Below are 14,454 nucleotides of genomic sequence, written 5' to 3'. Positions count from 1 at the left end.
TTTCTGGGTGTTTGTGTTTTTTTAAATACTTTACTAGAAATTCATGGTGGTCATGTCTAATATTGGCGTGACCCCATGAATTTCGGGCTTAGGGCCAGCTGATAATGCCAAGCTGGCCTTAACCCCTTTATTACCCAGTGAGCCACCGCACCAGGGCCCTGGATGAGTTGGGTACAGCGCCAGAAGATGGCGCTTCTATGAACGCGCCATTGTCTGGGGTGGCTGCGGACTGCAATTTGCAGCGGGTGGGGCCCAGAAAGCTTGGGCCTCCCTGCGCTGCAGATTCCAGCCCCCAGCTGCCTAGTTGTACCTGGCTGGGCACAAAAATAGGGCGAAGCCCCACGTATTTTTTTTTTTAATTATTTCATGAAATTCATGAAGTAATTAAGAAAAAAAGGGCTTCCCTATATTGTTGTGTCCAACCAGGTACAAATAGGCAGCTGGTGGTTGGGGGCAGCCCGTTCCTGCCTGCTGTACCTGGCTGGACACAAATATAGGGCGAAGCCCCACATCAATTTTTTTAAAAATAAATCCTTTATTTTAACACTAAATGACATTTGAGGAGTTAATAAAGATGCAGTCCCTAAATTATTATTTATTTTTTAATTAATTTTTCCCAAAACTTTTGACGTGGGCTTCGCCATATTTTTGTTTGCCAGCCAGGTACAGCATCCAGCTTCTATGAACGCGCCATTTTCCGGGGTGGCTGTGGACTGCAATTTTCAGCGGGGGGGGGAGGGGGGGGCAGAAAGCTTGGGCCTCCCTGCGCTGCAGATTCCATCCCCCAGCTGCCTAGTTGTACCTGGTTGGACACAAAAATAGGGAGAAGCTCCACGTTGTTTTTTTTTTAAATGATTTCATGAAATTCATGAAATAATTAAGAAAAAAAGGGCTTCCCTATATTGTTGTGTCCGGCTAGGTACAAATAGGCAGCTGGTGGTTGGGGGCAGCCCGTTCCTGCCTGCTGTACCTGGCTGGACACAAATATAGTGCGAAGCCCCACGTCAATTTTTTTAAAATTATTTCAGGAAATTCATGAAATAATTGAAAAAAATTTATGTGGGGCTTCGCCCTATATTTGTGTCCAGTCAGGTACAGCAGGCAGGAACGGGCTGCCCCCAACCACCAGCTGCCTATTTGTACCTAGCCGGACACAACAATATAGGGAAGCCCTTTTTTTCTTAATTATTCCATGAATTTCATGAAATAATTAAAAAAAAAAATACGTGGGGCTTCGCCCTATTTTTGTGTCCAGCCAGGTTCAACTAGGCAGCTGGGGGCTGGAATCTGCAGCGCAGGGAGGCCCAAGCTTTCTGGGCCCCACCCGCTGCAAATTGCAGTCCGCAGCCGCCCCGGAAAATGGCGCGTTCATAGAAGCGCCATCTTCTGGCGCTGTACCCAACTCATCCAGGGCCCTGATGCGGTGGCTCACTGGGTAATAAAGGGGTTAAGGCCAGCTTGGCATTATCAGCTGGCCCTAAGCCCGAAATTCATGGGGTCACGCCAATATTAGACATGACCACCATGAATTTCTAGTAAAGTATTTAAAAAAAACACAAACACCCAGAAAAAAGTCCTTTAATTGAAATAAACACACAATTCTTTATTGTTCTAAATTAAACCATACTTACCGTCACGCCCATTCCAGCTGAAGCCAACGATCTCCTGCAATAAAAGTAAAATAATAAAGCAACATCATCCTTACCTTTCCATGGCTCCCACGACAGCTTCAGCTCTGCTACATCGAGATGACAGGCTGGACCGCAGCAGAACGCTGCCATCCAGCCTGTCATCCCGCAGACACTGAGAAGCACAGGCATGCTTGCGCTCCTCAGTGTCTCTCTGTGACGGCATCCAGATGAGCCGAGGTCATGTCCAATGAACTCAGCTCACCTCATGCACGTCACTGACAGCGTGGGAGAATTTTCACGCTGAAGCGCTGAGTGCAGGAGAATTTTCCCACGCTGTCAGTGACGTGCATGAGGTGAGCTGAGTTCATTGGACATGACCTCACCTCATGTATGTCACTGACAGCGTGGGAGAATTCTCACGCTGAAGCGCTGAGTGCAGGAGAATTTTCCCACGCTATCAGTGACGTGCATGAGGTGAGCTGAGTTCATTGGACATGACCTCGGCTCATCTTTATGCCGTCACAGCCTGACACTGAGGAGCGCAAGCATGCCTGCGCTTCTCAGTGTCTGCGGGATGACAGGCTGGATGGCAGCTTTCTGCTGCGGTCCAGCCTGTCATCTCGATGTAGCAGAGCTGAAGCTGTCGTGGGAACCATGGAAAGGTAAGGATGATGTTGCTTTATTATTTTACTTTTATTGCAGGAGATCGTTGGCTTCAGCTGGAATGGGCGTGACTGTAAGTATGGTTTAATTTAGAACAATAAAGAATTGTGTGTTTATTTCAATTAAAGGACTTTTTTCTGGGTGTTTGTGTTTTTTTTAAATACTTTACTAGAAATTCATGGTGGTCATGTCTAATATTGGCGTGACCCCATGAATTTCGGGCTTAGGGCCAGCTGATAATGCCAAGCTGGCCTTAACCCCTTTATTACCCAGTGAGCCACCGCACCAGGGCCCTGGATGAGTTGGGTACAGCGCCAGAAGATGGCGCTTCTATGAACGCGCCATTTTCCAGGGCGGCTGCGGACTGCAATTTGTAGCGGGTGGGGCCCAGAAAGCTTGGGCCTCCCTGCGCTGCAGATTCCAGCCCCCAGCTGCCTAGTTGTACCTGGCTGGACACAAAAATAGGGCGCAGCCCCACGTATTTTTTTTTTTAATTATTTCATGAAATTCATGGAATAATTAAGAAAAAAAGGGCTTCCCTATATTGTTGTGTCCGGCTAGGTACAAATAGGCAGCTGGTGGTTGGGGGCAGCCCGTTCCTGCCTGCTGTACCTGACTGGACACAAATATAGGGCGAAGCCCCACATACATTTTTTTTAATTATTTCATGAATTTCCTGAAATAATTAAAAAAAAATTGACGTGGGGCTTCGCACTATATTTGTGTCCAGCCAGGTACAGCAGGCAGGAACGGGCTGCCCCCAACCACCAGCTGCCTATTTATACCTGGTTGGACACAACAATATAGGGAAGCCCTTTTTTTCTTAATTATTCCATGAATTTCATGAAATAATAATAAAAAAAAAAATACGTGGAGCTTCTCCCTATTTTTGTGTCCAGCCAGGTACAACTAGGCAGCTGGGGGATGGAATCTGCAGCGCAGGGAGGCCCAAGCTTTGTGCCCCCCCCCGCTGAAAATTGCAGTCCGCAGCCGCCCCGGAAAATGGCGCGTTCATAGAAGCTGGATGCTGTACCTGGCTGGCATACAAAAATATGGCGAAGCCCACGTCAAAAGTTTTGTGAAAAATTAATTAAAAAATAAATAATAATTTAGGGACTGCATCTTTATTAACTCCTCAAATGTCATTTAATGTTAAAATAAAGGATTTATTTAAAAAAAAAATGGCGTGGTATCCCCCATAATTTTAGTCTCTAGCGGAGGTTAAGCAGACGGCTGGGGCAGATGTTTGAAGCCTGGGAAGGGGGTAAAACCCACGAAGCTTCCCAGGCTACTAATATCAGCCCCCAGCTGAATACCTAGCCTTTACTAGCTATTAAAATGGGGGACCCCCCCAAAAAAATGACGTGCGGTCCCCCCTATTTTAATAGCTAGCAAAGGCTAGGCAAACAGCTGGGGGCTGATATTAATAGCCCAGGAAGGGTGCCATGAATAATGGCCCCCTCCCAGGCTAGAAACACCAGCCGTCAGCCGCCCCAGATATGGCGCATCCATATGATGCGCCAATTCTGGCACTTAGCCTTGCTCTTCCACGCTGCCCTGGTGCGGTGGCAGGGGGTAATAGTGGTGGGGTTCATGTCAGCGCCAGCTGCCATGAAGCCCAGGTTAGTAATGATGGGCGTCTATAAGACACCCCCATTACTAACCTACAAAGTGTTAAAAAGAAAAAACACACTACACCCAGAAAAAAATAATTTATTTGAAATAAAACACACCATTTTATTTAATTCTTAGTTTACTAAAAAAAAAAAATAGTTACCTGTCCTCGTTCCTGCGCTGATCTCCCATGCACAGCTGTCACATCTGGAGATGGTGACAGCTGTCATGGCTGCTGTAAGCTCACGCTGCCGGGAACACGTCCACTCCCGGCAGCGGGAGCCACTGACTGAGGTCACCGGAGTGCATTCAGTCAGCGCTGCTCCGGAGACCTCCTTTACGGCACTGCTGTACCGTGGGAATTTCTCACGATACAGCAGGGCCGTAAAGGAGCTAACCGGAGCAGCGCTGCCTGAACTCCGGTGAACCCTTACGGCCCCGTCATTCTAGCGGCGGCAGCGGTTCAGGGCGGTCACATTCTATGTGGCTGCTCTGAACTGGAGATCTTCGTGGGACACTCGTGGACTACTACGGAGGGGTAAGGATAAGGTTGTGGTTTATTATTTTATATTTTATTACAGGAGATTGATGGCTTCGGGGAATTAGGTGTCTAGGTGAGTATAGGTGTATTTTTTTATTTTTTACTTTATTTTAGGTGGCGATCGGCGGGGACAGGTAATGTATGAACTAATTTATTGTAGGTAACCACTGGCCACCAATGACATGTATTTAACATTTATTGGGGACACAGTAGGGCAATTTAAATAGGATCAGGCTGATGGGAACTACTGCTCCCATCGAGCTGATCCTGCTGGCACGAGTGGACGGGGGACAGACATAGGCCGATGGGAGTAGTAGTGTCACATCGGCCTATGTCTGCCTGCACGCACAGACACCGCGCACACCCGCACACACCCACAAACATCGCACAGACACCGCGCACACACACGCAGACATCGCACACACACCCCGCATACACTCGCATACACACTAATCATGACCGGTCTGATGGTCTTGGAGGTGAGGCTGACCTGTGCCGCCGTGGGAAAGTTCATGTGAGTTCATGCAGTCAAGCATGAACTCACATGAACCCTCTGAGGGCACCGCGGCGACTTCAAATGAACAGCTGATCGGCATCACCTGATACCTCAGCTGTTCATTTGAAATAACCGGCGGGAAAGCGCAGCACAGAACGGGAAAGCCGCCGGTGAAGTCTTTTCACTGCCGGCTTCCCCGCCCGGGTCCTTCGCTCCCCGCTCCTTGGAGCTGCGCTCCCCGCCCGGTCCTAACTTACGATCGGGATGGGAGGTGGCGAGGGGAGCGGAGGATCAGGGTGGGAGGCTGCGGGGAAGCAGTATGGGGCTGTGTGATTGTTTAAAAGCCGGCGGCTTTTTACCGCCCGCCGGCTTTTAAACAATCAGGAGAATTCTCCCACGCTGGGATGGCATTCTGATGACAGGCTGGATCTCAGCTGAGCGCTGCCATCCAGCTTGTCATCCTTCAGAGACACTGCAGAGCGCAGGCATTATGGGAACTTCCGATTCCGGTATTCGATATTGTAAAAGTATCGGAATTAAGTATCGGAATTCCGATACCGCGAATATCGGCCGATACCCGATATTTCAGTATCGGAATGCTCAACACTAGTGATGACCCACCAACTTTAATACACTTGATAGAAAGAGTGACGCAACATAGCATATTTGAATATAATGCCGCCATTAGGAGTAACTCCTTCTCAAAATACTTAGAACGTTGGGATCTTTGGACCTCGAAATACTCTCCCATGTTCTCAAACACGGCCTAGGTGACATGCCTAGGTTTGTTATTAGCTCATCTTCGCTTTTGTGACCATCTTAATTTGAGATGATGATGAGGATTATGCTCATTTTGACTTGGATTTCATTTCGGATTTTCTACTCTACTTTGCTTTAAAATACTGTCTTTATTTTATCAACCTCAACAACATTGTATGCTAATATACGAGAATCTTTTAGTTTTTATATATGTTTCCGTGTGTTATGGGAATTGCAAACTGTTGTATTCTAAATGTGAAACCCAATGTTTCTGTTTAAATATGTCTGTTCCCCTTCCCCCCTCCCTCTTTTATTTATGTACCCCCTCCTCCCATTCTTTCCGTTTTATGGAAAATTTCAATAAAAATATTTAAACACAGGTCACAGGAGATAATCCTACCTTGCTTCTGCCAAAATCCAACAATTGAAAGAGAGGAAGAATTCCATTTCATACTACAATACTGATCATTAATAATAAAAAAAAAAACAATACTAATATTACCATAAGTGCCATTATACACAGGAGTTCTGTACGTAGTATACAGTGTATAGCAGGGGTCTCAAACACGCGGGCCGCATGCAGCCCCTCCGGCTGCTTCTTGCGGCCCCCAGGCACAGACCCCGTAACTATCGCGGCTCTCTCCAGCAGCCGCCGACATCAGCGCTGTAATGCAGTGTATTGCCGCGCAGAGACCGGCTCTCTGCACAGCAATACCAGTGTCAGCCGCCGGCCTATCAGAGGCCAGCAGCTGACGTCTGCGCATGGCAGTGACGTCATACGCCGCTGCGCTGGGACGCAGATGTCAGCTGCTGGCCTCTGATAGTTTTTTTTTTTTTATCTGTCATGTGAAATACACCACAGGGGACCTGTGCTCAGTATGGGGGGGCACTGTGCGCTGTATGGGGGGACGGGGACCCTGAGCGCTGTATGGGGGGACGGGGACCCTGAGCGCTGTATGGGGGGACAGGGACAATGAGCGCAGTATTGGGGGGACGGGGTCCCTGTGAGCAGTATTGGGGGGACGGGGACCCTGTGCGCAGTATTGGGGGGATGGGGACCCTGTGTGCAGTATTGAGGGGGGCCCTGTGCGCAGTATGTGGGGGGGACCTGGATGGGGGACATGTCTGCAACATGGGGACCTGGATGGGGGAGAAGTCTGCAAGATAAGGACCAGGATGGGGGACCATGTCTACAATATGGGGGACCATGTCTGCAATGTGGGGGACCTGGATGGGAGACAATGTCTGCAATATGGGGACCATGTCTGCAATATGGGGGACCTGGATGGGAGACCATGTCTGCAATATGGGGGACCTGGATGGGAGACCATGTCTGCAATATGGGGGACCATATCTGCAATATGGGGGACCATGTCTACAATATGGGGGACCTGGATGGGGGACCATGTCTGCAATATGGGGGACCTGGATGGGAGACCATGTCTGCAAGATGAGGACCAGTTCAAAAGGTGTATAGAAAATAAAATAGTATCACTAAAAATGTCACTTTGTCATGCAAATAATGCGGCCCCCCAAATTAAATGTTTTTCCCGTGTGCGGCCCATATGCCCAGCTGAGTTTGAGACCCCTGGTGTATAGTGTCAGTGTACAGGTAATACGGGGATCACCAGTGATATTATACACAGGAGCTCTGTATATATTATCAGTCTACAGGTAATACAGGTATCACCAGTGACATTATACACAGGAGCTCTGTACATAGTATATAGTGTATAGTGTCAGTGTACAGATAACACACTGACTCACCAGTCCTTCATCTTTGCTTTTCTTCTTTATCCAGCACAGACCACCATCACTTCTTCCAGCTAGGACTCATCTCTGCATAAAATAACACAGTTATCTAGATCACAATACCCAACTTCTACGCTACGCAGCTGAATACAGACGTGCACCCACCATTAATATATAGTTATTATGCAACCCACCATTCTAAATATAAATTGTAATCCAACACTGTGTTCCCACTAACTGTAAATAGCCACTTTCCCCACCTAATAAATATATAAATTAATTAGAAGCTGTACTCTTTCCCCCAATTCATTACCAGTCACACTCCGTCATCCTCAACGCCCCCTCCTCCAATTTATTATATTTACATGCCCCCCTCCGCCCCAATTCATTTTGTCATGTCCTCTCTCTCTCCCACTCCCGTTTCATCATCATTTACTCTCCCCCACCCCCAATTCATCATCATTTGTTGTCCCCCATTCTCAATTTATTATCATTTGCTCTCCCCACTCTCAATTCATTATCTGCACTCCCCTATCATTATTTGCACTCCCCCACCCTCAATTCATTAATTGCTCTCCCCATCCTCAACTCCATTTGCTCTCCCCTCCCCCACACTCCCAGTTCATCATGTGCTCTCCCCACCCCCCACTTCCAGTTCATCGTGCTCTCCCTGTTAGAACCCTCCTGTTTGTTTTTTCCATCTTGTGTTTTGCAGTCACGTGACCATCTGCCTTTATATTCCAGCTCCGCCCTTTTGGCTGTGCTGGACTTCAGTGTTTGACTGTTTCTCTAGCCAGGTGCTTCTGTGCCTTTCTCTGTCAGTTCGTTTGGTCCTTCTGGGACCTCTAGTACTTTTTTGTCTGTTTGTCTTTTTGTGTTCTGCAACAACTTCTCTGTTTAGGAGGTGTCCCATTTTTGTTCCAGTCCTTAGTTGTTTTAGGGACCCCTCCCCTTATGCTATAGGTCTTCGTTCAGACTAGTCGAGGACTAAGGCGGTTCTGTTCGCTAGTAACAGCAGCCCGCTATATCGTAGGGATTCAGCTTAGTTTTACTGTAGGGACAGTTTTCCCCTATCTTTCCTTAGTTCATGTTGCAGATCATAACACTCCCTTCCCCTCCACTCCTAGTTCATCATATGCTCTCCCAGTTCATCATATGCTCCGGGCCCCATACAGCAGTAAGGGCAGTAATGCCCTGATAGCGGCCCTGCAAGTTGATCTTAGTTTCATTTGTCCAAAGAATGCTTCACCAGAACTGGGCAGCTTCTTTAGATGATTTTTTGGCAAAGTCTAATCTGGCCTTTCTATTTTTAAGGCTGAGAAATGGTTTGCGCCTTGGGATGAACCCTCTTTATTTGCTGTCATGAAGTCTTCTCTTTATGATAGACTTAGATACTGAAATACCTACTTCCTGGAGAATTTTCTTCACTTGGGTGGATGTTGTAAAGGAGTTTTTCTTCACCATGTAAAGGATTCTGCGATCATCTACCACCGTTGTCTGTTACGGGAGTGGTGGAACCACTATGCCGAGGTCTGAGGAGAGCCTGATGGGGCGTGACAAGGTGAGCACATGACTCTTCACTAGAGACCCTAATGGTTGGGTTAGGCTTGGCTCCCAATGGACACCAGGTGCTACTCCAGGGCAGACCTTGGACGCACGGCAGCTGACCCCCAAGGGACAGGTAGCTGGAGCGGCCCGGTATGAGAGTAGAGCTGGTACTGGCAACTCCTTCCCAATCGCAATATTCCCCCTTATAAGATAACAAAAGCCTGTACTCCCCTCCGGTGTCGTTCCAACGACAACTGGTCATTGTTATGCCACATGAGCCCTGCAGCCAACCTTCACTCTCACTTCCTTCAGACTTAACCAACATTCAGAGGAAATTGGAGAGCTGCAGTTCTCACTTATTCCGGGTGTCCGTTTCGTTTCAAGAAAGAGAGAGTGAAACGGCCACTGATTGACTGCAGGGCTCATGTGGCATACCAATGTCACACAAGCCCTGGAGAGCCAATGCTATCAATGTTGGAACGGCACTGGCACCAGAGGTGAGTACAGGCTTTTGTATGGGGGAATATAGCAATTTAGAAGGGGCTGTTTGAGTACTGGACAACCCTCTAAAATGGAACCTATCACCTACAAAAACTCTATTTGTCTGCAGATATAGTGGTAGTTTGTAGGTAAAGAGTGTTTAATCGTGTTTGGGAGTGTAACTGCAACAGTGGCTACAGGTAGAAAATTTAGTTATATTCTCCCTGCAGCCTCTCACCTCCAGCTATCGGGGCTGTGCAAGGAGCAGTTACAGATTCTGTGAATAGATGATAAACATCTACTCATTTATCCTCAGGATAGAAGGAGTCCCAGAGGTTGAAAATCCTGAAAACCTGGCACTGAAATAGCCCGTCTGAACGTGCACCACTGTTGTGTTAATTTTTTATGGGGCTTCTGGAGAATACTACATTTTATGGGAACAGTACAGCTGCATGCAGTTCTATTTTTCTTGTCAAAATAATTGACCCTAAAATGAAACTGGACAGACCCAATCCTTAAAAAATAATTAAAATAATTCTATGATTGTTAGGGGCGACACAATTTTTTTTTCTCTTTTCTTTTTGCTCACTTTCGTAAAACAATTAAAATTGGTGATTTTTGGCCGTTATTGGTAATAAATTCTCTTTCTATATAAAATAACTCATAATTTCCTGACTTTTAACCGGCAAGAAAGTAAAGAATAAAATGTAAATCTAACTTTTCCCCGAATCTTTCTCATCTAAACTTCTATTTACGTCTAGGCCTTCATGACAACTGGTAAAATCGTTGCAGTACTGAGATTTGTGTCGTGATTTACTATATGTTTCGCTATGGAAAACAAAAAGTTGTGAGTGACATTTCGACTTTTCCAAAAATATTTGGACACATCTGTTTCCAAAGTTGTTGGTAAACACCCAAGAGTATGTGCAATAGACTTATTTTTTATGTTCCCAAACCCGCTGAATTTTTCAAGAGGAAGATGCATCAGACAACACCAGCTTTTTTTTTCTTGGAGCATCTTTTGTAGCACCTTTTTGACCTTTTTTGGTTTTTGACTATTTTTCCATCATTTTTTTAATGTATTTTTTACTGGTGTTTTCCAGATTTTTTTTAAACTCCATTTAAGAAGAAACCACTTGCAATTTTTGCAGCAAAAATTATAGAGCATCTCCAGAGAGCAAGAACCCAGAGCTCACTTCTTTTAACTGTATGGCGTCTTTGGAAATCTGAAGCAGTTAAAAGACGTTCAAAAGCCTGAACATATGAACAATGAGTCGTTTTTACATAGAAATGCATATGTTCATTTCTTTGAGCTTTTAGCGCTTTTTCAGGTGGGTTTCGGAGCCTAATCCACCTGAAAAGATGTCATGTGCACAAACACTTAAGAGTATGTGCACACAACCTCTTTTTCAGGTGGATTCTGCCTAGAACTCTCCTGAAAAAATGCTAAAAAAATCACCAAAAATAATGAGCAAATGCCCAGCAATATCAAAACAACTTGCCGTGCTTATGTTCTGGGTTTTTTCACATCTTTTAAGCACCTAAAAGAAGTGATCTGACCCTTCTTCTGCTTGGAAGCTGCCACTATCTTATATTTGAAATAATAATAATAATAATTAGTAAAAAAAAAACAGTGGACAAAGCTGCCACAAAAATGAAGCAGAAGAGGTCAAGGAAGATGCTTCAGGAACGCCAGCATTTTCCTAAAGTGTTCATACACATACCCTAAGTGTCAGAAATAGGAATTCTCTGCTTACTGTGATTTGTGGCATCACAATGTGCAGAATTCATGTTAATAGGTGACGACCCATCTGGAGACTGTAGTGGCCAATCACTGGCCACAATAGTGACATTCTGACCAGCAAATTATTCCCACCGTCAGCACTAATTGCAATGTTTTAAGCATTAAAGGGGTATTCCCATCTCCAAGATCCTATCCTAATATGTAGTAGGTGTAATAATGATAATACTATTAGCAAATGCCTTCAATTAGAAGTGTAGTATAGTTCTTCTGATTTGCTATGTCACTTACGTCATGTGCAGGGCATTGCAGTAGCTTAGATACAACCGCTAACAACTAATTAACTGTCACTATATGAGTGGTCATAACCATGGTTACCTATGATAGTGCAATGCCCTGCACATGGGGTAAGCGACATAGTGAATCAGAAGAACTATACTACATTTCTAATTGGAGGCATTTGCTAATATTATTATTCTTACACATACTACATATTGGGATAGGATCTTGGAGATGGGAATATCACTTTACGCCTCCATCTGCAGCACCTCTCTCTCTATCTCTCACACGAATTGTCGTTTGTTTTTGCTTTTTGGGGGAGGGGTGCACTTGACACTTTTTTTTCAGATAGACACTTGATCCGTGTGAAAAAAGATCAGTCATCTGAACCAGCTCGTAAACTTTAATTGGACTGTGTGTTATCCATTTTATGCACAGATTTAAAGATAATGTTCATCTGAACGAAGCCTGCGGCTCTCATTTCACGGTCTGTGTATGGACCACAATTTCCGGACCAACTGTGGGTCCTCTGACCTGAACTAACAGACAGCCGCAAAGATATATATGAGGCTGTTAATTCAGACCTGGAAAACTGTGGGTGGTTTGGAAATTGCAGAACTTGAAAAACAATGAATAATCTAAAGGGGCTTGTTCTGTAACATTCTCCAGGAATAGTTTACTTGCTGATCTCATAATATACCAGTAGGTGGCGTTACGGAGCAACGTGATACACAGTGATTGAGCTCATTGTTTCTTTTTGTAAAGCAGTTCCCAGGATTTTTCTTTTGTTTTTCTTATAAGCTCTTATTCACGAGGAAAGCTGGGGGCTTTCTAGTTACATTTTTTAATTCCCATCTAAATTTAGCAGCAGAGCTCACGTCCGTACATAGCGTCAGTCTGTGCAATGTATGAGACACCTGCATGTATGGAGTTTCCCCACTGCTGCCATGTGACATACTGATAGCTGGTTAAAGGGCAGCTGCAGGATTACCCTCCCTGTGTTACTATTCACCTGATGCTAGTTCCTGGAGGAAACAAAATTGCTAAATGACCACAATGTGAATAAATCCTAAAAAACACAAACTAAAATAAAATGCATTTCAACTACATTAATTATTAACAAGTGTTTTTTTTACATTTCTAGCTCCCAGAAATACAGTTTTCAAATGACTAACATAAGTTAACATGCTTGGGCTTGTCCAGGCCTGTACACCTGCCTGCCCGGGCCTGTACACCTGCTTGTCGGGTGCCTGTACACCTGCTTGTCGGGGCCTGTACACCTGCTAGTCGGGGCCTGTACACCTGCTTGTCGGGTGCCTGTACACCTGCTTGTCAGGGCCTGTACACCTGCTTGTCGGGTGCCTGTACACCTGCTTGTCGGGGCCTGTACACCTGCTTGTCGGGGCCTGTACACCTGCTAGTCAGGGCCTGTACACCTGCTTGTCTTGGCCTGTACACCTGCTAGTCGGGGCCTGTACACCTGCTTGTCGGGGCCTGTACACCTGCTTGTCGGGGCCTGTACACCTGCTTGTCGGGTGCCTGTACACCTGCTTGTCGGGTGCCTGTACACCTGCTTGTCGGGGCCTGTACACCTGCTTGTCGGGTGCCTGTACACCTGCTTGTCGGGGCCTGTACACCTGCTTGTCGGGTGCCTGTACACCTGCTTGTCGGGGCCTGTACACCTGCTTGTCGGGGTCTGTACACCTGCTTGTCGGGGCCTGTACATCTGCTTGTCGGGGCCTGTACATCTGCTTGTCGGGGCCTGTACACCTGCTTGTCGGGTGCCTGTACACCTGCTTGTCGGGGCCTGTACACCTGCTTGTCGGGGCCTGTACACCTGCTTGTCCAGACTCCTCTTGATTCCAGTAAATCATCACTTTTGGTGAAGTTTTCTTAATCTGTGTTTCCGCTCTGTAGACTGGAGATTTGACTTCAGCACTTCACATATGAGAGAACATTGTGTCCTTCTAACGCGCGGTGAACTCCTCAGTGTCTTATACTCTCAGTTACATAGATAGATGATTCTCCTTTCTACTCTACAGCTCAGATTGGGATAATCTTTGGACCAAAAACCCTCAACCACGTGACTAACCTCTGCCGCGGGCGGTACGATTTCATGGAGCGCCTTCCCGAGGCCTTGATCTTGTATATCCTGACTTTCCTGGACTTAGAGGACATCGCTCAGCTCTCCCAAGTGTCTCATACATTTCAAAAGGTAAATCTATTAGTTCATTGTAATTCGGTACATGTGCACGGAGTAATACACATCAGAAAAATCTGACATGTAATCGCTCGACAATCTGCCCATGATATCCAGGGTAGTGCCTCGGGTTTTGCTGTGGACTTGCAGTTTGGTCTGGCACAAATAGGGTTTTGGGCATAATTTGCATTTGGCTACATTTTAACATCCGTGTATATTTTTACATAAGCGTGTAAAATGAATCGTCATTTGCATTGCCTGTGTGTTGCATCCATTTTTTCCGATGTGTTTTTAAGCATAGCAGAAGTAGACTGTCTTAAAGGGAATCTGTCAGCAGCTTTTTTGCTATGTAATCTGTGAACAGCATATTGTAGGGACAGAAACCCTGACTCCAGGGATGTATCACTAGGCTGTATGCTGTAGTTTCAGTACAATCAGTGTTTTGTCTGCAGGAGATTATCACTTCAGGACTAGGTGTCTCGTGCAAACCAGTCCAGCTAATCTGTGTACTATACATGCAGCAGAGAAATTTTATCAAAACTGCACCAAGCAGTCCAGTAATTGACACGTTGCTGGAATCAGGATCTCTGCCCCTACATTATGCTGCTCTCAGATTACATAATACAATTTGCTGAGAGATTCTTTTAATTTTTTTGATCCATTTACTCTTAACAATAGATCAGTGAAACACTGATGGAAAACTGAAGTAAAAAAGAATAAGAATGTCTTCTGTTTGCTATCCGTATTTAA

General features: G+C 45.8%; 1 protein-coding gene across 1 annotated transcript in view; it reads left to right on the top strand.

Annotated features, from left to right (window-relative positions):
• FBXO36 (F-box protein 36) overlaps positions 1–14,454 on the top strand; it is a 54,483-nt gene that overhangs the window by 29,776 nt on the left and 10,253 nt on the right. Inside the window, exon 3 of the mRNA XM_073674410.1 lies at positions 13,547–13,719. Within this exon, the coding sequence (XP_073530511.1) occupies positions 13,547–13,719 (173 nt within the window). The remainder of the gene's footprint in view (positions 1–13,546; positions 13,720–14,454) is intronic.

This window comes from Phyllobates terribilis, unplaced genomic scaffold (genome assembly GCF_046119375.1).
Source record: "Phyllobates terribilis strain yellow unplaced genomic scaffold, ASM4611937v1 Scaffold_3__8_contigs__length_932513732, whole genome shotgun sequence".
Lineage (NCBI taxonomy): Eukaryota > Metazoa > Chordata > Amphibia > Anura > Dendrobatidae > Phyllobates > Phyllobates terribilis.
This window is presented reverse-complemented; position numbering and strand designations above follow the sequence as displayed.